Genomic DNA, 20,805 nt, shown 5'->3' with positions numbered 1-20,805 from the left:
AGGTGCACGTGTTGCATAAGTGCGTTTTGAATTTTGAAGTTTTATATCAGCAGCAGTTACAGGCCGTGGTTTCTCTTATGAGAGTGAATACCTACAACTGCAGGGGGTATTGTGAGTTTTGTCATCATTTCTCAGGTTTTCTCAACTGAAAAAACACATTCGACATAAAAAAAATAAAAGCTAATAAAATGCACAATCATAGAACTTTATGAAGAATAGTACAGGTAGACGCTTACATCATCATCAGGCTGTTTCAGGAAAATTAATATATTATTGTTTAACTTTTGAATTTTCTTATTTTCCAAATGTAGTGATGCAGATGCAAGAAAACATACAGCATCGACTAATTAGACTTTATCAGAGCTTCACGCTCACAGACGAATTTGTTGCCCATTTTACATTGTGCTGGGGTCCAGTTGGCCATGGCGTTCCTCTCAGGGATCATCAGTGCACATTGACCAGGAGTCCCAAATTTCATCCAGTAGCTTCAATCACAGAACATGAATACCAGTACCATTAATAATACAGCTAATAAAACGGAACAAATAAAGTGTGATGAACTAAAAAAAAAAAGACCCGATAGGAAGCAAAAGTAATGAGAGTAAAATGTGGAAAAATGACAACGTTTATATGAAGTTTTCATTTTTTGAGCATTTCTCATCGATGTTGCCTAAAGCTTGAGACTGAAAGAATCAATTTAAAAATAATAATAGAAAATAAATTACTAAATTCAATAATCTAAGTTATTCAATCACTAAAAGTTGAGATGTACTTGTAAAGTAGGCAGGTACTTAAAAATAAAAATACCACAATGTACAAAGACTTACAAGTAAATGTGTTGCATTCACAAATTTAAATAAGTAAAACTACTTGTATGTAATGTACTGTGGGAAAGGCTGTCTTACCTCAGAGTGTCATTACGTCCATCAAGCCACACCCAGTTATTGGCACCAGTGTCATTTAACCCCAACCAGAATCCATGAAACTTGTCAAAGTAGAACTTGGTGTTATTACTGATGAATTCCTGTAAATCGCACAGATCATCAAAAACTTGCAGATCAGGCATTTAAAACACTATCCCCCAATCTCACAATTATCATAAGCTTTTTTCCTTTGCATTTTGGACCGTTAACGTAATGTGAATGTACTGTTTTTGTTTCCTGGATCCTCTGAATTGTCGTGTAGTCTCGAAATCTGAACTGTGTAACTCTGACTTCATGGTGTTGGAGCTCACCTGTTCTTGTAGACTATTAATAACAACCAGATCTGCAGATGTGTCTTGGCAATACTTTCGGCTCTCTCCCCAACTCCTCCAAAAGTTTCCATCGTAAAACAGGTAGCACTTTTCCTGGAACGCAATCCAGTTTTTCTTACACGGCTGACAGTCGAGAAGGACACTTGGGCCAGCTGTGTCACAAAAGGTGCAAATACAGACATGAATATAGTAAAAAAAAAAGTAATAAAGCATTAAAAATTTTCATCTACATTAGCGGAATGACTGCAGCAACGTCAGTAAGTCAGTTCACCACTTCAGTCCAGACTGAAATATCAACAACTATCGGGCGGATTGCTTTGGAATTTGAGGAGTCCTACAAACTCTGATGATTTGGTGATCCCGAACTTTTCCTCGACCAGCATATCAAAGATTTGATTTAGAGAAATATCTAAATCTAAGTTGGATTGGCACAACAATTGGTACAGACACTAGTGGTTCCTGGACAATGTGTCCTTATCATAGATGGACCAAAAAATGCAGAACTGACAAGTGAAGGCAACGCCAGAGTGCCTTATGTACAGCCTCACAGCCACAGCATGGCTGTAGACGCTTGTTCTTATTTAGAAACACAAGCACCAATAAAGCCTTAAAATCAGACAGTGGCGACCAAATGCCATACATTTCTTCAGCTGCAGTTGTTTTGAGTTGACCGTTCGGTTGCTAGTACGTAACCGTCACTGTCACGGTTCCATAACGGTCGCAGTTTAACTGACATTGTTACAGCGGCCATTTTGTCAAATCTGTGAACAATCAAACATCTTGGCTTAGATCTCCTTTATCTACTCCTCCAAACGTCAAAAGGAGCATTTTGTGATTGCTGATTTGGTTGAAATTGGGTCACTTTACGGCTAACCAAGCAAACAATTATTAGTACTGCTGCTGCTAGCCTGAAGCTAACATGTTGCTAATGGAGGATTCTAAGTAAATGAACTCATATTTTCTGTTGGGCCAGCAAACAGTTATGTATCGTACTTTTGTGGACTGTGTATGTTTACAGGATTATTTGCTTCCTATGTGGACATGTTTGTGTTTCACTGGTGAGGCTTTGCTTCCACCTACCACCCACCACTACATCTTTGACAGTTCATTTTTGTTGTAACTGGAGCGTATCAGTTCATGCTGACCTTTTGTTTCTTGCTGACAAAGAGCTCATCTCCCTCTTGTTTGTAATACATGTTATTTAATTTTTTGTATGCAGTACGGTTTTCACAGTTCTACAATTGTCTTCAAATGCTAACTGCTAACAGGCTTTATTGGAAGTGTGCTAATGCCATTGCAGCTACAGGCATAGTGAGGGTAGAAGATGTATGGTCAGCATAGCAGGACAGACTTACTCTTCTTTGGGCAGTATTCATTTACTGGAAAGGTGTCAAATGTCAGAATGACTCCCAAAGTCCAGTTGAGATCGTCACGGACTCTGCTCAGCTCCTTTGTCTCTTTCTCTAAGTTGCTCCTCTCCACGATCAGCTTCTCAGTTTGTGCTCTGAGGTTGCTGAGGTCTGTTTTCTGCCCATTCATTGCCACGCTGACTGTGGTGACAATGACAGTGAGACAGAACATCAGTCAATCAGTGGATGCATGTGGTGTTAACGGAGTATTATTTTCCATACGCCTGCACGCTCTACTCTTGACCTTTCCAGACTGACTTCCTACCTACTGTAACATTGCTTTCCATGTGTTAGCCTTTTAAAAACACTCCAGCATCCAAAAATTGAAAGTTGGTTGCTGAGCAGCGTCAGAAAATGACCAAGCAGATGTAGATTCAGATGACGTGGTTCTGGCATGCTCCAACCGTTAGTTTCTTGCTTGAAAAAGGTCAGCAGCAGGTAGCGCTTTGAAAGGGTTCATTGCTGCATTACTCTGTGACCAACCTTTAAACGGTAAGATGATCTGTCTTAAGCAACATTCAGATCTCTGCAAAACAACTGTCAAAAAAATTGGAAAGGAGAGATTTTTTTCAGATACTTACAGTTATGCCAGTAAAAACTGGAAGCAAAAAGGCTGAATCTAGTGAAATAATACAATTAATGGTAAAGGCATACTCTGGTAGCTCTGAAATCATTAATTTCAAAACCGGGGAATTACCACAAACTATATCAAGGACAGGTGGGAGGCACAAATAAATGAAAAAATATCAGGTCGTTTGATTACAGATTGATCCACCACACTTTGACTTTCCTCATGAGATTAAAATATGACTTATGCATTGTAAGATGGGCAAAATGGAGCAGACACTGATCAGAATAAGGAGTGTGATTTTCCTCTTCTCAGGCTTTATTTTTAAAGTGCCATTTACTTCCCAAATGTGGTCAGCGTGGTCATGAAGCCCTCTGTCCATAACCTGTGATACAGCATTTGAATATTCTTCACTTCATGGTGCTAGACAGCGATGCAGCTGTTGTTTGTGTTGTGTTGTTTATGTTTCTCGTTATTGAAAATGCAATAAAATTTCAGTAGCAAAAAATGAAATAAAGATGCATAGTAGTGTCAAATTGGATCATAATATAGATCAGACCAACCAAAAAGTAAACCAAACAAAAACGCAAATCAGAAATAAAGTGTAAAATACAGACCTAATGGCAGAAAGCAGGCCCGGTTCAGAGACAGCGGATCTGACAGTACGTACATGTTTGTTTTCTGTTGGCGGAGGACGTCCCACACTGCCTGTCGGTCTGTGAGCTGCTATGATTGTTGATTGAAAAGTTCTCAGTGTGTTGAAATGAAACTCACTGTAGATGATGGCGCTGATGCTAACCACCAGGAGGACGCAGAGGATCCCCAAACACATCGCCAACACACGAAAGTGAGGGCGTGCAGCTGCTTCGCCATCTGCTTGTAATGAGAAAGCTCATTTTGGAATCATGGTTGCCATTATGATGAAGGCATTCATTGTTTTGGTTGCATGGAAAATGTATTGCCATTTTGGACTGTAATGCACTGAATGTTGAGCTTTTCCAGCTTTTCCTTCTTTTTCTTTGGGGTTAGATGACTGATATGAACCACTGAACATCTGTGAGTTATGAAACACAACTCTGAAAGTTAAAACGCTGCGTAAAAAAAAAAAAACAGAATTCAGACTTCTACAAACAATCTGTGTTTAGCATCAATGGTTTTTCAATGGTGAACCTCGCTCCATCCTCGCTGTTGAGCGACTGAGCCTTTCCAGGATGCTCCTTTCATACCCAATCATGATACTATCATCTGTTACCAATCAACCTGTTTACCTGTGGAATGATCCAAACAGGTGTTTTTGGAGCGTTCCACATCTTTTCCAGTCTTTGAAACGTGCTGCTGCATCAGATTCAGAATAAGGAGATATTTACAAAACTCAATTAACTTTAAATATATCGTCTTTGTGCTGTTTTCAACTGAGCACATGTCGAAAAGCATTAGCAAATTTTCTAATTCTGTTTTATTTATGTTTTACGCAGTGTCCAAACTTTTTTGGAAGCAGGGTTTCGCTGCTTTAATCACCTCTATAATCGTGCTTGGAGCTTTCCAAGTAAATCTGGCAAAATTATTTCTCCCAAAACTCAAGTTAGAAGTTGTGAAAAGTTTCCAAAAAGGAAAAAAAAACAGCCGATAAGGTTTTCTTAAAACAATAATGATTCATCATCAACATTAAGTGAATTTGTACATTTTCCATAAGTAAAGGATATTGTGGGGTTTATAATGTTGCTTACTTTGCAAATAAAACCCTCCACAGATTGTATAACTTACCTGACACTGTAGTAACGGGCCCTTTAGTTTTTACTTGGGCATAGATTGTCGGGTCCTCTTTTTTCTCTGGATGAATAACAACATGGAGAAATGATGAGATGACTGAATTAACAGTGATTATTTTTCACAACATCAATGACGTTTTGTGCGACTGAGCCTGATGCAGACTACTTCCTGTTGAAACGGGATATGATCATTTGTGTAAGTCTTACTGGGTCAGAGAGTTTTTTTTTTATATATCTGCTTTAACATCACAGTTTTTCTGCATTGATTTGAAGCACTTCTGCCAACTGTGGTCTAAGACTGACAATGCTGTGAGGCAGGGATCAAAACATCAAATGCATTTCCTCAAACCTTTAAGGATTTGTGTTCTCTTCACGATTCAGACACATTAGACAGCTCGCTCTGCAAAAAACACTTAGCAGGTGCAGATTTCTTTTGTGAAGCTTCCGAGCACATCCAGGATATAAACAGTCCCTCTCTCTTATTAAAGTCAGATGTTTTTTCTGCATAGTGCTCTAAATTTTAAATCCCACATCTCATGTACATGGCGCACTCACTGAGTGTAAACGACAGGGAGGACATGGAGCAGTAAAGAGGCTCTACTTTCTGAGAGATTAAGAGCCAACACTTTCTGAAACATGCATTTGCTGTTTTACTAACTACAGTTTTGGTGTTTGAGTCACATATTGGAAAAATGGGCCTTTTGTTGGCAGAAACATGGCGTCACGGCACATGGACATTTTCTTCCGAGACACTTTCAAACCAATGAATTTGAATTGGAAGTACCTTTCAGGCCTGCACCACATCCAACATTGTTTTCATTCCACAAGAACAAATATGCACCCAACTTAACATTAGATTAAGGCGGCAACACTAAAACATCATGGCTAAGTGCTTCCTTCAAACAATCAACACTGGCTTGTCGTTTCACACTGGAACCTAATTAGTTTGAAAGTCATGCTGAGTGTCACAAATTAATTGAGCATTTTGGGACTATTTCAACAATCTGCCCTGACTCCTGCCCTGACTCCAGGCTGTTTGTTAGCACTAACTGTGGAGAAAAACTGTAATTACAGGAAACTGTGATGTGGAGAAAGGTGGTGTTAACCTGGTGTGTCACAGAGAGCCCTTAAAAAGATGTTAAACAGCCCAAAATAGCAGAAAACTTTGCTTAACGTAAAAAAGCCACTTACCTTTTGGAGCTGGGGCACCATTTTTAAAAGCCACAGAGGCATAATTGATTTCTTCCTCCATCCTTGAACGTCACCTGTACTTGCTTCAGTGCAGTGAAGGAGAGCTGGCTTTAACACACTGATGCTGTTGCTTGACAGGTGTAGCTGAGCTGAGCGCTATGGTCGAACACATGCGAGTTTCCTCTTCCTCCTTCACAAACTGCAGCTGTGACTTTGCATAATGACACATTTTTACTGGACAAACTAAACCAGTGATGGTGAGAGGCTTTGTGGTCGTGAATTACACAAGATGACTGTTCTTTTCTGGTCTCAGACGTACGGCTGCTTGTGTAATCAATAACACGCTATTATGACAGAGGAGCACATTTCAGCACGACACAGACCTCAGACTTTAAACTTGTCAGGATTATTTCTGGTGGCTTAAAAGACATTTGGACTTCAAATAATCACACCCTGTGCAGGGTGAAGGGTTGTCATTGTATTGTCTTTGTCATCATTGGTAAGACTGATAGTGAATCTGTATGTGCTACCATTAATGTATAATCACCAGAGCTCTTTGTATCTACAGATGGAGCGGGTCCTCTTCCAGAGAGTGCGCCATGCTTCTACAGTAGCCCAGAACAGATAAACCAAACACTGCCTCTAGGGGGCGCCTTTCTTGTTTTTCTCATTTTTAGCAGCCACTGTCGGGGAGGGGTATTCAGTTGGTTGCAATCTCCAGCCTCACCACTAGAAGCCACTAAATCCTTCAGATAATTGTCAACGAACACCATAAGAAGGCTAAAACCTACAATGAGTTGGTTGGTATCCCAGTGCCGTCAGACCTTTCTCCCCCGTCTGTAGCACTCAGCCCAAAGCTTATTTCTTCCGGCTAAAGACCACAGAAAAATGAGTCTCATATATAATTTCATTTAAAAACCAGGCTCAGTGGTTTCTTAAAAACCAGATGGGCGCTGTAGGTTTTAGCAAACATGAGTAAATTGTGCTTGCGTTTGGGACTATTTTCACAGGTGGATGAATACACATTTGGTCTTCCAGGAGTAAGAAGAGGGTGTATGTGGGATTGCAAAAGAAAATATGTTGTAATGAAAAAACACATCACCCAGTGCAACGGTGTGGCTCATTGTTGTGTTTTTAATGGTTTTTGGACAGTAATGGAGGAAGAAGGTGGATCAGGCTTTCACTACACAAACACCACTTCATAGGATCAATTCACTGTTTGGTCTTCTCATGGGATTTCTTGACAATAAAGTATGAATATCACCAGACTTATACTTTAAAGAGTAGAGTGTTTAATGTTGGTCACTTACACTCTGGCCAGTTTATTAGGTACACCTGTAATCTAATACAAGCTCCACTGTGAAGTGTATCTCTACAAAGTTTATAGTGTTCAGTTTCTTGGTGACGTCAGAAATGTATAAATTCAATTACACGTTTATTATTGAGGTCACAGATGAAGTTATGCTGGATGACACTTAATTTGGAGAAACGTCACATTTTTTGTTCTTTTCCTTTATATACATGACAGGAATATTTATCCAGGACAAATCAGAGATAAATGCTTTTCATTCATGAGTTTGTATTCGGTTTGAATTCTTATCTGTCAAATATGTGTGTAAATGACCACCTTTGGATTTGTGCTGTTACTTGAATTGTGCTGTTATTATTAATACGGGTTGGGCAAAGGGCAAATATTTATGATATATATTCTCTGATTTATTGTGTTCATATTCCTAACTTATTCACTGATGTTCCGACTTATTTGATATGACGTGTGTATGAGTGGATGCGTGAGGTGACCGGAAATGCCTTCACCTGTATGATTGAGATTTGTTTCAGCGGTAGCCCCGTAGTTTTGCTTGCACAAAGGAGATGAGTTTGCAGGTAGCTGGCGGGCGCTAGCGTTTGGATGTCTTTACTCTGTGTGTAACTCGGATTGCACTTTGTGCATCGGATTGTTATCTCACATTCCTTGGAAACGCAGTTTTCACGGTGCTGCGGTGATGATTTGCGAACAAAATAAAGACACCTTATGCATCAGTCGAGACTCTCTCATTTCGGATCCAAGGGCTGCTGCAATATGAATACAAGCCTGTTATGTATCACTCAAAGGTGATGCTGTAGTCTGCAACATGAAATGGAGACTTTTATTAAATTACAGAAAGACAACAACAAGAAAATGTTTACCTCTCTAGTTTTAAAACCCAGGGAAAACTCCACGTATCACTTTTAACAACAGCTCAGATACAACGAGTTCTTAGATATTAAATAATCAGTTTGGATATATATCTGATTCTCTGAACAGGGCTCTTTTTTCACAGATCCAGCGGTTCCTCATGTCACAGCTAACTTTGTGCCAGTTGGCCAGAGGATCCGCTTGTGACAGAGTTAGAGCACAGGATACTCTGTAGCCAGGTTCTGATGTCTTCCAGTACCTAGAGAAGAAAGCATTCACATGATGTCAGTCTGCTACAGCCAGCAGCTAATTAGCTTAGCTGAGCCCAAAGGCTGGAGACAGGGGGAAACAGCTAGCCTGGCTCTGTCTGAACCACAGACAGAGTAATACATGGACAGAGCCTCCTGGTCTGAAAAGTGAAGCCAATGAGGAAGTGCCTTAAACCTGCATTCTTTCTAATGGCCAGCAGGGGGCGACTCCCTTTGATGCTAAAAGAAGTTTGACCGAATGTAAGGTTATGAGGAACTGACCCTACTTCTCCAAAAAACATAGATTTGCATCTATGTTTGCAAACTGGAGGCTTCAAAACCCTCGTGCACAAACTAATGGGTGACGTCACTGTGGCTTTATGTTTGGTCTGAAGGCGTCTAAATCTGCCTACCAGCACTTCTAAAACACTAATTAACAAGTTGTTCTTGTTTAGCTGGAGTTTGGAGTTTTCTCGACCCCTAGACACAACCTTCCATTAAATCACACTTACACTATATATTAACCAAACAAGCTATACGTGTTAATTCATGAGCTTTAGAAGTGCTGGCATGTAGATTTGCTAGCTCTTCACTCCTGTTTCCAGTCTTTGTGCTAAGCTAAGCTGACGGCTAACAGGCTATCACTGCATATTTCAAGCGAAGACATGAGAGTGATATCACTTATCTCATCTAACACTCAGCAAGAAAGCAAATAAGCTGATTTCCCAAAACGGCAAACCTCTAATGCGGATGTGTACAGTTAGCGGTTGATAGATTGAGGTTATGCGTGAGTCTCAATGCTGTGTCATCCGTCAGTCTCGGTACAATCATCAGCGTCAGACTAATTGCAGGGTTACAGTTAACAAATTACACCCATGGTTAACCTTAAACCAGCTGAAGTGTTCAGGCTGAAAGAAGACATTTTCCATAAGTTCACTGCTTCCTCCATCGTAGCCCTTTTTGCTTATTTTGGCACAAACTTTCTGCCTTTGGCACCACTGAGGGACATGTTGAAAGTGATTTTCCCATCTGCTTTTTACTCATTTCACCATCTGCTGCTTTTAAAAGCTGGATTTTAGCTTCCATCAGATTTCTCGGTGACACAAAGTGCAAACTGCAGCGCGCAGGAGGGAAGAGGCTGCCGGTCCTTTTGCCGAGGGTCTTGTTTGTTTAGAATAACGATCGAGTCATGTGTCTGAATTACTGTGGTCATGACTCACGGAGGTTAAATGTGGCAACTTTTACTGACTGTGTATTTTTGCACTTACGTCAAAGTGACATTGCTTCCATCTACCCACGTCCACGTGCCCTCCACTTCATTGCTGCTCAAGCCAATCCAGTAGCCATGATTGTCATCATCGTATTTTTCTGTGTGGTTATTGATGAATTCCTACATTTGTGACACAAGTTAATGAAGAAAAAAAAGATCTCATTGTCTTTTCTGTAATATAAAAATAATGATTTAAAATACATGTTTCTCTACAGCGTATTTCATACAAAAAGATGCATTAAAATAAGCTTCAAAAGAATAATTAAAAGAGAGCAGGAAGGATCGGAAACACATAAATGAATGATTAGAATGTGGAGTTTAACTACCTGTGAAGCTTAGAACAGTTATAATGGAAGGATTAACTCTAATTATTCAAACAAATCATCTTTTGTGAAGTTACTGTCCATTTCATGTGATCACACTTGTCTGTCTGTGGAGACAGAGCTGGAGATGCTCTCTAAGTTTTGTTTGGGCATGAAAATACAAATGAAGTCGAATGAAATCCGTCTCACCTGTTCCTCCTGGCTGTCAATCACCGCCAGGTCTGCTTTCATGTATCTGCAGTCATTACGGCTTCCCTGCCAAGTCCTCCAGTAATGATAATAAGTATTGTCAATAAACCGGTAACAGCTCAGCTGAAACAGCACCCAGCCGTCCAGACAAGGTTTACACACTGTTAAAAACGAGACAACAACATCATAATCATGTTCACTCTCAACTGGATTTCCCCAGCGTGGGATAAATAAAGTCTTATTTATTTAATTAAAGAACATATACAGTATATGTTTACATATGTCTTTTTTGATAATAAATATTGTCTTTGTTTAATCAGGTAATTCCCTTCAAGTCAATGTCTTTGTGCCTGAAAGCTCAAGCTCTGACAGATGAACACTGGCATAAAACAATGTTCATCAGTAAATAAATAAAAATACCATGAAAAAGTGAAATAACTGCAGTCGCAGTTCAAAATTAAGTGCAGACAAACCCCAGAGAGACTTAAATATACCATGTTTCCACCTTTCTGTGGGCAGAAGGTCTCCACGGGGAAGTTCTCATATTCCATGATGACGCCGATGGTCCACTTGAGTCCGTCTTTCTCTCTGTTCAGCTCTTCCGTCAGGCTCTCCAAGTCGGTCTTTTCTGTCCACAGCTGCAGATTCTCTGCTGTTAAGTTGGTGTTTTCTCTTCGCTGCTCTGACATGACCGTGTTGACTGCGGTCAGGGGAGAAACCGTTACTGCTGCGCTCACTTTTTACTGTCACTCTGCCTTGAAAGTCCTTGAAAACAGGAGGACAGACTTACAGTGGAGAGTGAGGGCGACGATGACGGACACCAGGATCACACAGATGATCCCCAAACCTGCTGCCACCAAATGAAGCAGAGTGTACAGCTGAGCTTTCTTTTCCTCTCTTTCTTCTCTCTCCACTAAGAATGAAAATACAATCAATTTATTCTCATTAGTAGGAAATAGTTATATCTTTTTACATTGTTGTGCTAAATCACAGTTAACCTGGTATGACAGGATTTGTGTCGGACGCCTTCTCCTTGGTCGTCAGTTCATCATAGATTATTTCCAAATTGCTTGTTTTCTCTGCAAAATGCAAAAGAGATTTGAGGAAATGAAATGTTATTTCTTTCAAAAGTCACTTCCTGGTCTGCAGCATTGCATTCCTGTATCTGCTATTTAAAGAAACACTTCACTTGTGACTTACCAACAGCAAAACCTGGTGTTTACTGTAATACTGAATATATTTTTGCAATAAGACAAGCCTGTAGCTACTCTGGACATATGTCACCGTTTAACCACGGGAACTTTAAAGACACACAAAGTGACACAGTGAGACAAACTAATGTCTGATTCCTTACTGTTAAAGGTGGTTTAGAGTGTACTTTTTCTTACATTTTGTCAGCTCAGGCACTGTCAAAACCCACAGAGCTTCACAGCATATTAGTGTTTTGTTGAGACCCTAAGGTTTCCAAAGCTACAAAATGCTGTTAAGCAACTTAAAATGCTGCAATGCTGGAATTCTGCAGCCACAAACATCGTCAGCATCGATCAGCTCCCAAGTGTTGAAGTGGAAAAAAAGATTTTTCTAAATTTAAAGAAACTTACGGTTAAATCTGATGGAAAAGAAGAGCTTTAGAGGTATTGCTTTTACACAAATACAGTATTTTTACCCACATAGGAGGTTTGAGGTTTGCTGAAGTTGTGTGTAATTTGCTCATTGTGGAGCAAAGCAGTCAGTCAGTGTTTAATCATTGGATTTTATTATTATTGTTGATGCACAGGCAGCACTTCAGTACTGTAACTACTTAAAAAGGAGTCGTTTTATGTAGAAGAGTGCAGGTCTTAATGTTTTGTATGCACAAAATATATTTGAAATTGCTGTTTACATCTATTAAATAAAATAGTAAGAAAGTACAATATGTCTGTCTGAAATGTAGTGGAGCAGGAGTTTTAAATAGCAGACAATAGAATACAAGTCTGTGCTTAAGTACTTGAGTAAATGTATGTATTTCCTCTCACTCAGAAGCTCAGGTTACTACAACACGACTGATCAGAACACATGACTCACCATGAGCAGAAGCAGCGTCAGCCTTGAAAATCACCGTCGCATAGTTGAGCTCTTCCTCCATTGTTTGATCGGGTTAATCACCTTCTCTCTGTGGCAGAAACATAACCTCAAACCAGGCTTAATCGCAAGTTATTCTGAGTGCAGTTTGGTTTCAGAGACCAGTGAGTGATTACGTGTCGCACTACAACGTGTAGTTCTTCTTTTTGGGAGGATGTTGTAAGACCAAGTTGTGGTTTTTGGGGGTTTTTATGTTACTGTCAGGCTCGTAGTGGGCGGGAGAAAATGTCAGCATACACACTGCAAAGGCAAGGCCATCACACCTATTATTATTATTATTATCATTATTATTATTATTATTATTATTATTATTATTATTAAGGACTTGTGTATGCCTTTCAGCATGAGATATGGCAAAGTCCATTGCTCTCATGACTTGAAATTAAGAGCAAACATACATGCTTTGTTTTGCACTGTAATCAATGCATTATCCATTTCATCTGGTGCAGTTTCTAAGTTGTATATTTTCTCTCAGCTGTGAAAAAACACTATTTATTATCCATATTTTTAGAAACTGTATATATTGTGCGTATACTGTACACAGACTTAGTATTCCTCTAGTGCAATACAACATATGACATTAGTAGCTTTTCTCACAAGAATATTGGCAGTAGTACTTGCTATGGCAGTAGGATTTTTATGTAATTTAGTACTTTTATAATCTCTACGTAATATACATACATATAGTTGTTTTCCTATTCTGTATCCTGTATATATATTTTTTTATCTTGGCCCTTTTGTGCCACAGTTTTTGCTTTTTTAATACTTGCTGGCTGTAACGACTTAATTTCCCCAGCGTGGGATCAATAAAGTCTTATCTTATCTTATCTTATCTTATCTTAATCACAACCTACTATAATAAACCCAACACTAAGTACAGTAAACATGCATGAAAATGGGGCTTTTCCACGTTCGTGCAATCACGCGATATTAAGATATGATTCCTGATTTTCGAGAGTTTAGTTCCTCAAACGTTATCTGATTTTTGTGATCAAAATTTATTTTAATCAGCCAATTGTTTCTTTGTTTTCCAAAAGTCAACGGCAAAGATTAGTGAAGGTGAACCGCTGCAAGAAGGAAGCTGCACGATGGACTGAGACTTTAGAACGTATTCATAGATCAATAGACAGGTTCGACCTTTTTCACCCAAAATGTGATATAACACTGTTTGTCCAGCTAAAACTCGACACAACAGACAGATACACACACATACACTCAGTTTCCAGTTTATTAGGTCTTGTCTTATCTTGTCTTCTTCATGAGGGTTTTTGTTTTAGAGCATAAGTACTTTTATTTTTGATGAAGTACATTTTGTTGCTAATACTTGAACTAATACTTCTAACTTTTACTTGTAACAGAGTATTTTTATAATGTGGTAATTATTGCTACTTTTAAAGATCTGAATTAGTCGTGCACCACTGGCCGTCAGCCAGAAACTGAGTCTTACTGTCAAAACCATAAACTCCCTAATGATAAAACAAAAACTAGCAGGTCGACCAAGCCTTTCTCGATTTAAACCAGCATCAGTGCTTTGAGTTGAATTCTGTTGGGAAAGAAATGGGACTTTATGGAATCTTAAAGGATTGGATTGGTTTCTGTGTATACAGCCAGGAGATGGAGACTTTGTGATCGATTTGTCCTTCTCTGATCTGCCTAAAAGAATCCTCCATTCTGCCACAGTCCCAAAAATGTCCCGGTTTTAACACTCAAATATAGAACATTGTCCACAGTACATGCCGACATGTGCAAAACTGCTATTATTATTATCTCAGAGGCAAAGCAGCTTTTTTAAATGACCTGAGACACACTAATATCCCCGTGTGTGTGTGTGTGTGTGTGTGTGGCAACATGAAAAACAAAGTCAGTAACACAAGCAATGACTGAAAACAATTTTAGTTAATAAAGAACTAGAAAGATTAGGCAAATGACTAACATGCAAACAAAACAGGATATTGCACCAATAATGTTTTTGACTTAAAATTTTGAAAAAAAAAAAAAAACAAAACAAAAAAAACAAAAACAGATTTATGACTTTAAAAGCAGACAGTGCGTTTAAGGCATCTATGGTGTCTATTTGTAGCCACAAGGGGGCACTATAGAGCACAATCATAACGAGTACAGAATGATCTGACCCGCTTTAATTTGGAAAATCCGCGTGTGATTAAAGTGAAATCACTCTTTGAAAGACATGAACACCAGCGTGAACAGCTGCTATTCAGCGATGTTGTGAAATTAAAGCGCATCCTGTGTTTTCACCTCGATTGCAATGAATCATATCTCTTTAAACATGAAGCGTATGGTGAAAATGGAGTAATAAACGCTAATCTTGTGCCTAGAGTGACACAGTGGCGCGTGTTCATCCGTATCTGCCAGTGGAAACGCAATCATCTGCGCGGGGAACAATGAGTGACTCATGCGTAAGCGTCAAATCAGCGCGCAGGATCTCTGCAGGAAGCTCTCCCAGCTTTTCCCACCTGCGGCCCAGAAGCTTCAGCAGCCGGAGAGCCTCACACATCTCACCGAGAACACCTGGAAAAACACCTGCTGTTTCCGAGCAGCGATGGTTTGCGGCGGGTTCGTTTGCACCAAGAACGCGCTCTGCGCTCTCAATATTCTTTACGTTGTAAGTATGAACTCACTGCTGATGTATGGATGGAAAGTGGCCGAGAGGCCGCGAATAACTGTTTCGAGGAGGCAACAGGTGTCTCTGTTTTTGCTTTGACTGCGGCTCAGAAAAGCGCCTCATAGCTGTTGTTCAAACCGAGGAGAGACTGACGTGTTCGCGCAGTTTTCTGACCTGTTTTCCTCTGTGGAGACGGCGCAGGCCGGCAGGTGCTGCCGGTAAATGATTAGGCCCAGTTTATGGCAGCTAATTGCTCTCGCCAGTGTTTGGTCAAATAGAATAAACGCTTTGTGCTAAATAAACATGAAACCGCTTATTTCATCTGAAGTGGACTTCTTCCGTTAAACCCCTGAACAGTTTTTATAATCGAAGCGCACAAAGAAGAAACGCTAATCTCCTGCGAGACTTTGGCGTTTTATCAACTCTTGATCGCTTTTTATTATCCTGGTTATTCATTTCTTTCTTATGTCCCTGACTCGTGTTGTAAAGTAACTGGAGCTGCTGTGTGTGTGCACAAGTGTGTGTGTCACTGCCAGCTCTGCCTATTTCAATAAATTATGCATCTCTCTCTCTCTCTCTCTCTCTCTCTCTCTCTCTCTCTCTCTCTCTCTCTCTCTCTCTCTCTCTCTAAAAGTGTCTGTTTTAATAAGAAATCCAGTTAGCTCGATACCACCTGGATGACGTCAGAAGGGTCCTCAGCCCATAATCATTAAAGCACCTGAGATAGATTTGAGTAGAGCTGCAATGATGAGTCGATTAATCAATTAATTAATCAGTCGACTGACAGAAAATGAATTGGCTGTTTTTTGGGGGTTTTTTTTAGAAATGAAATGACAAACTTTCTGTGGTTGCAGCTTTTCTTTGTCGGATATGACAGCGAAGTGAACGTCTTTGTGCTTTTCCAATTAAATAAGACACTTACAGACATCATCTTGGGCTGTGGGACATTCTAACAGTTTCACTATTTCCTGACATTTCAGACGAAGCGATCAATTGAGAAAATAATCTGTAGATTCATCAGTAATGAAAACAGTCGTTAGTTGCAGCCCTGGATTGAATCTCATCTCTCGGTGGCCTTCCAGTCCACTTCTCCTTTCTGAAGAGTGTGACTAAAAAACAGCTCATTTTAACACAATAACGACCTTTTCAAACCTGCTCTTTTCTCCTGTTTTTAGGTTAATCAAGGGAACACTGTAGGTCTGCTTTCACAAGTGATGAAGACACAGTGAAGTCAGATTCGTCAACAAAAAACAGAAAACAAATATATATACAAAAATTTAGTTAAATACAAATGTTAGCTAAATCTCTCTTAATGCTAACCAACTTAAACCCTCTTTAAAATCATGTAATGTTTCCTCTTTTTTGGAGTTTCCTTAAAGCATCCAGAAGAATTTCAGGTCTTTTATTCGGCCTTCAGATCGTAGCCTGCAGTCCTCTCTCAGGCTGCATTAGACCCAAACAGCCTCCACCATTAAGGACGAGCAGCCTCTCTGAAGCCTGAGAGACGAGGGATTATGTAAAAAGCTGAAACTGTAAATGTCGGCGGGCTGACCGGCGTTTTGCATTTGCATTAGTATCAGTGATCAGCGACCGCATACCATCGAGTGCTAAAAGCATGTCAGCATTGGCCCTCGAAGCCACAGTCGCTCGTCCCTGGTGTGGAGACTTCCTTCGGCGGGTGACGCTGATTGCACTTCCTTCTTCTTTTGCGCCAACGCTCTTATCTTCCTCCTCAGTTGGTGAGTCTGCTGCTGATCGGGGTGGCAGCCTGGGGGAAATGGTTCGGCCTGATCTCCAGCGTCAGGGTAGTGGCGGGAGTCCTCGGCGTGGGCACGTTCCTCTTCGTGGTGGCCTTCGTGGGGCTGTGCGGCGCCCTGAAGCACCACCAGGTCCTGCTTTTCTTCGTATCCTTCGGTTTGTCCGTGGCATCGCGGGGAGTCGCCTCGCACCTTCTGATGCCGATTGTGTGCCAAAGCAGAATGAAAAGTACACAAAGCAAAGCTCTTAGAGGATTGTATTCCTGTTTGTCCTTCAGCTTGTTTTAATGGCTGTTGCGTAGCTGCAACACAGTGAGATTTCAGAGTGTTGTCATGATTTTTAATCCGAGGAAAACTTCCTAAACTCGATCCAGTACATGATAATCCTGTTCATAGTGTTTGTCGTGCAGTTTTCTGTGTCCTGTGCTTGTCTGGCCCTGAATAAAGACCAACAGGTAAGTTTCATTTGTCTGAACTTTTATTCCTTGGCTTTCAACTCCATATGAGACTCTACTCTTGTTTTAGTGTCTTATGGTTTGTTTTTACTTATTGTTTTATTGCTTTTAATTGTTTTTAAAAACAATAAAACAATTATTTTAGTGTTTACTCCTGTTTTATTTCATTTATCTCATTCCACTTTTATTGTTTTGTCTATAAATTGTACAGCACTTTGTTTCAACTCTGGTTGTTTTTAAAGTGCTATATAAATAAAGTTGAAGTTGAAGTTGAACTCAACTAAAACCCTGAATCCAAAGAATTTGGGACGCTGTAAAACATAAATAAAACAGATGATGTGATAATTTGCTAATCCTTTTTGACGCATGCTCAACTGAAAACAGTACAAAGACAGTATATTCAATGTTTTTCCTCATCGGTTTCATTGTGGCTGTCACTTACAGAACCACCTGCTGGAGGTTGGATGGAACAAATCCGAGGACACTCAAAAGGACATAGAGAAAACACTCGACTGTTGCGGCTTCTCTTATGTCGACTACAACGGCTCGTGTGCCGCTGTGAGTACACCATCATGGAATATTCTTCTTCCTCCTCTCTGCTGCAACTTGATCTCTGGCAGTAATCCTATCTTCTTCCTCCAGAGATGCTTTCACAACACTCCTGCACCGTCTTGTGACACGTGCTCAAGCATTATCCAGCAGTACACCGGAGAGGTGCTGCAGTTCGTTGGCGGCATCGGACTCTTCTTCAGTTTTACAGAGGTCAGTGAAATGTCCGGCAGCAGAGCTGGAAATGTGGGTTTTGGTGTGAAACGGCCGCTGGTTTGGACATTGAGAGAGACACTTGCCTGTTTGTCTTCTCTTTCAGATCTTTGGAGTTTGGCTCACCCACAGATACAGAAATATCAGAGACCCTCGATCAAATCCTGGAGCCTTTCTATAACCACTCACGATTTAATAAACAAAACGTTTTCCCTCTTAACTTTGTAAATCACACTTATCTGAGCATTTGGGAGATTTAAAGCGAGGCTGGAACTGTAGCTGAACGATTACAGGACAATGATGGTAAAATGTTGTTTAACAGTAAAAGAGTCTTAAAGTCAGCAGCGTCAATCCACAGTTTACTCACAGCTAACATGAGCTAGCGCTGCTAAGTAAAGCTGTATCTGCAAAACCCCTGCAGGAGTGCACTGTATTGAGCAAAGGTGGGTTTTATTTTATTATCAGTTAAATTTTGTGAGTCTAAAGAAGAACTTGTTAAATCATCTTTCAAAAGTTAGAGTCCCACTTTAATATTTGCTGCTCCTTTACTCTCGTTGAAACGATGCTGTTGTTGCTGCTGTGAACATTAATTGTGCTTCTTTAAAAGAATAATTTGGCATTTAGAGAAATAGCCTTGTTCACGTTCTTGCTGAGAGTCAGGTGAGAAGATTGATACCGCTCTCAAGTATGTGGTAAATCTGAAGCTACAGCTAGCAGCCGCTTAGCTTAGCTTAGCATAAAGACTGGAAACGGGGGAAACAGCTAGCCTGGCTGTCCAAAGGTAACAAAAAAAACCTGCCAGCGCCTTTAAAGATCACAGATCACATCTTGTTTGTTTAATTTGGACAAAAATGGAAATGTAAAAAGGACGGTTTTTGGTTTTATAGGGAGGTTATATGCTAGATCTTAGCTGGGCGTAGTGACTTCCTAACTACAACCAAACATTTGGTTTCAGTCTTAATGCTAAGCTAAGCTAACTGACTGCTGGTGTTAGCTTTTACCATGAAGACATGAACGTGAATAAGCATGTTTCCCTCAACGTGAAAGCGTTCCTTTAAGTGACACCTGACGTGCTCGTAAACTAACGGCTCTTTAACTCTAATCTGTCTCAAAGTGAACGAGGTCAGCAGCAGCTGTGTATGCTCACCATACACACACACACACACACACACACACACACACACACACACACACACCCTATGCAAATAAAGTGCAGGTTAGCACCGTGATGGCTGCATGACTGTGCTCACCACTCCCAGACTATTCATGTGTGACCACACACTGTGGTGCGTTTCACAGACCGTGGATTCGGGTGTCGGATTTCCTGAAAGACATCAACTTAAATTCAAACCAGTTTCAGCCTGACAGACGTACTCTTATTAAACCAGGTTTCTTTTTGTGTATGTTTTGTGTGTGTATCGCTCTTTTTCATGTAAAAACACATCTGAGTATGATGAATTCAAACTAAATTCCTGTCTATTCATATTGTCTGTCTCACAACTTAAGTCGTTTTCCTTAATTGTCCAAAATAAACATGTAGCGTTGCAGTACATGTACATAGAATGTGTTCCTGCTGTGCAGAGCTGACAGAGAGGCATGTTTTCACCATGGTGCCACATGACTGGCTCACATTCCTCAGCCCAAACAGGATGCCGACCAGGAACTGCGTTTTCTGTTTGGATTTCTCTGAATGAGCCAACAGGCTCCTCAGGCAGCCGTCCAACCTGTTCACCAGGGTGACTGAATTCAGATAGCTCTGCTGCTGCACTTCCAGAATAGAATAATCATTGTCTGTGCTTCATACCATTAACTGTATTCTGCATTTAACTCTTGATTTTCTAAACAGATAATCATGTACAATGCAGTAGGTTAGAGCCTATCACATGGCTTTATTTAGACAATGATATATAAACTATTAAAATACTCTTGTTTCTGGTTGAAAGACAAGGATTGGATTGTTTCAGTTGCTCTTGAGCGCTTGGCCGCGCAGGGGTTAAAATAAAAATACATATAAAGTATTGATGGATGTATGTATTAAAAACAGCTTTGCCCATTTTCTATCATTGCTCTTATAAGAGTTTGTCACAGTTGCTTTGGCTCAGTTTTCACTAAAGAGTTTCAATTCGACTCTAAATGCAGGCACAAGTTTGCTTATTTCAAAGTGTTGTTTTTTTTTTTTACTACACATTGCTGTGGTGAGCAACATTTCAATACAATCGCTATTTATGGAAAATGGGAAAAGAAGAAAAACAGAAGAAGTTTTTTTGTGTGTTGAGCTTCTGTAAAAATTACGGAAGTTGTGGTTTAATGCTGCATTTGTTCCAGGATTACGGTATTAATGTAGCTTATAAATGAAAAACAAACATTGCGGTCAATGCAGGAGTCTGCAGGCCTGCAAGCGGCTCTGTGCGACTCCTGCAGCACAGCGCTGCTTTGAGCTAAATGCTAATTTTAGCATGGGGACTAACAGGCTTACAATGACAGTGCTAACATGCTGCTGCTTAATTATTCAGTCAAACTGATTTTTTTTAGTAGAAGATGGCAAGAAGGGAAGTGTTGAATGCATGAATGTTTCTAACAATCTTATGGAAACCCAACCAATTACATTTCACATAAAGTCCAAAATATCATCCTCGTGATGGTGCAGTTAAGAAGAGGAGTCCAGGATTCACCAATGTTATTCATCCTC

At 40.1% G+C, this 20,805-nt stretch overlaps 3 protein-coding genes across 3 annotated transcripts; 1 reads left to right on the top strand and 2 right to left on the bottom strand.

Annotated features, from left to right (window-relative positions):
- Nucleotides 1-901: 901 nt before the first annotated feature.
- On the bottom strand, nucleotides 902-6,292 carry LOC139333506 (C-type lectin domain family 12 member B-like). The gene is made up of 6 exons (XM_070965967.1): nucleotides 6,193-6,292; nucleotides 4,997-5,062; nucleotides 4,007-4,108; nucleotides 2,611-2,805; nucleotides 1,235-1,407; nucleotides 902-1,024 (listed from the first exon to the last, which is right to left on the bottom strand). Exons 1-6 carry the CDS (start codon nucleotides 6,251-6,253, stop codon nucleotides 902-904), a joined length of 720 nt encoding a protein of 239 aa, XP_070822068.1. The 5' UTR covers nucleotides 6,254-6,292.
- A 1,017-nt stretch (nucleotides 6,293-7,309) lies between these two features.
- Nucleotides 7,310-12,683, bottom strand: LOC139334133 (C-type lectin domain family 4 member M-like). Its single transcript, XM_070966892.1, has 7 exons — nucleotides 12,463-12,683; nucleotides 11,397-11,477; nucleotides 11,189-11,311; nucleotides 10,904-11,098; nucleotides 10,399-10,559; nucleotides 9,885-10,006; nucleotides 7,310-8,627 (listed from the first exon to the last, which is right to left on the bottom strand). Exons 1-7 carry the CDS (start codon nucleotides 12,521-12,523, stop codon nucleotides 8,465-8,467), a joined length of 906 nt encoding a protein of 301 aa, XP_070822993.1. The 5' UTR covers nucleotides 12,524-12,683; the 3' UTR covers nucleotides 7,310-8,464.
- A 2,290-nt stretch (nucleotides 12,684-14,973) lies between these two features.
- LOC139333766 (tetraspanin-13-like) lies at nucleotides 14,974-19,667 on the top strand. The gene is made up of 6 exons (XM_070966403.1): nucleotides 14,974-15,142; nucleotides 16,879-17,046; nucleotides 17,274-17,354; nucleotides 17,799-17,912; nucleotides 17,997-18,116; nucleotides 18,223-19,667. The coding sequence occupies exons 1-6, from the start codon at nucleotides 15,080-15,082 to the stop codon at nucleotides 18,295-18,297; spliced, it is 621 nt and encodes a 206-aa protein (XP_070822504.1). The 5' UTR covers nucleotides 14,974-15,079; the 3' UTR covers nucleotides 18,298-19,667.
- The last annotated feature ends 1,138 nt before the right edge of the window (nucleotides 19,668-20,805 follow it).

This window comes from Chaetodon trifascialis, chromosome 7, assembly GCF_039877785.1.
Source record: "Chaetodon trifascialis isolate fChaTrf1 chromosome 7, fChaTrf1.hap1, whole genome shotgun sequence".
Classification (NCBI taxonomy): Eukaryota; Metazoa; Chordata; class Actinopteri; order Chaetodontiformes; family Chaetodontidae; genus Chaetodon; species Chaetodon trifascialis.
The sequence above is the reverse complement of the archived record's forward strand: the minus strand, read 5'-3'. Positions and strand labels throughout refer to the sequence as shown.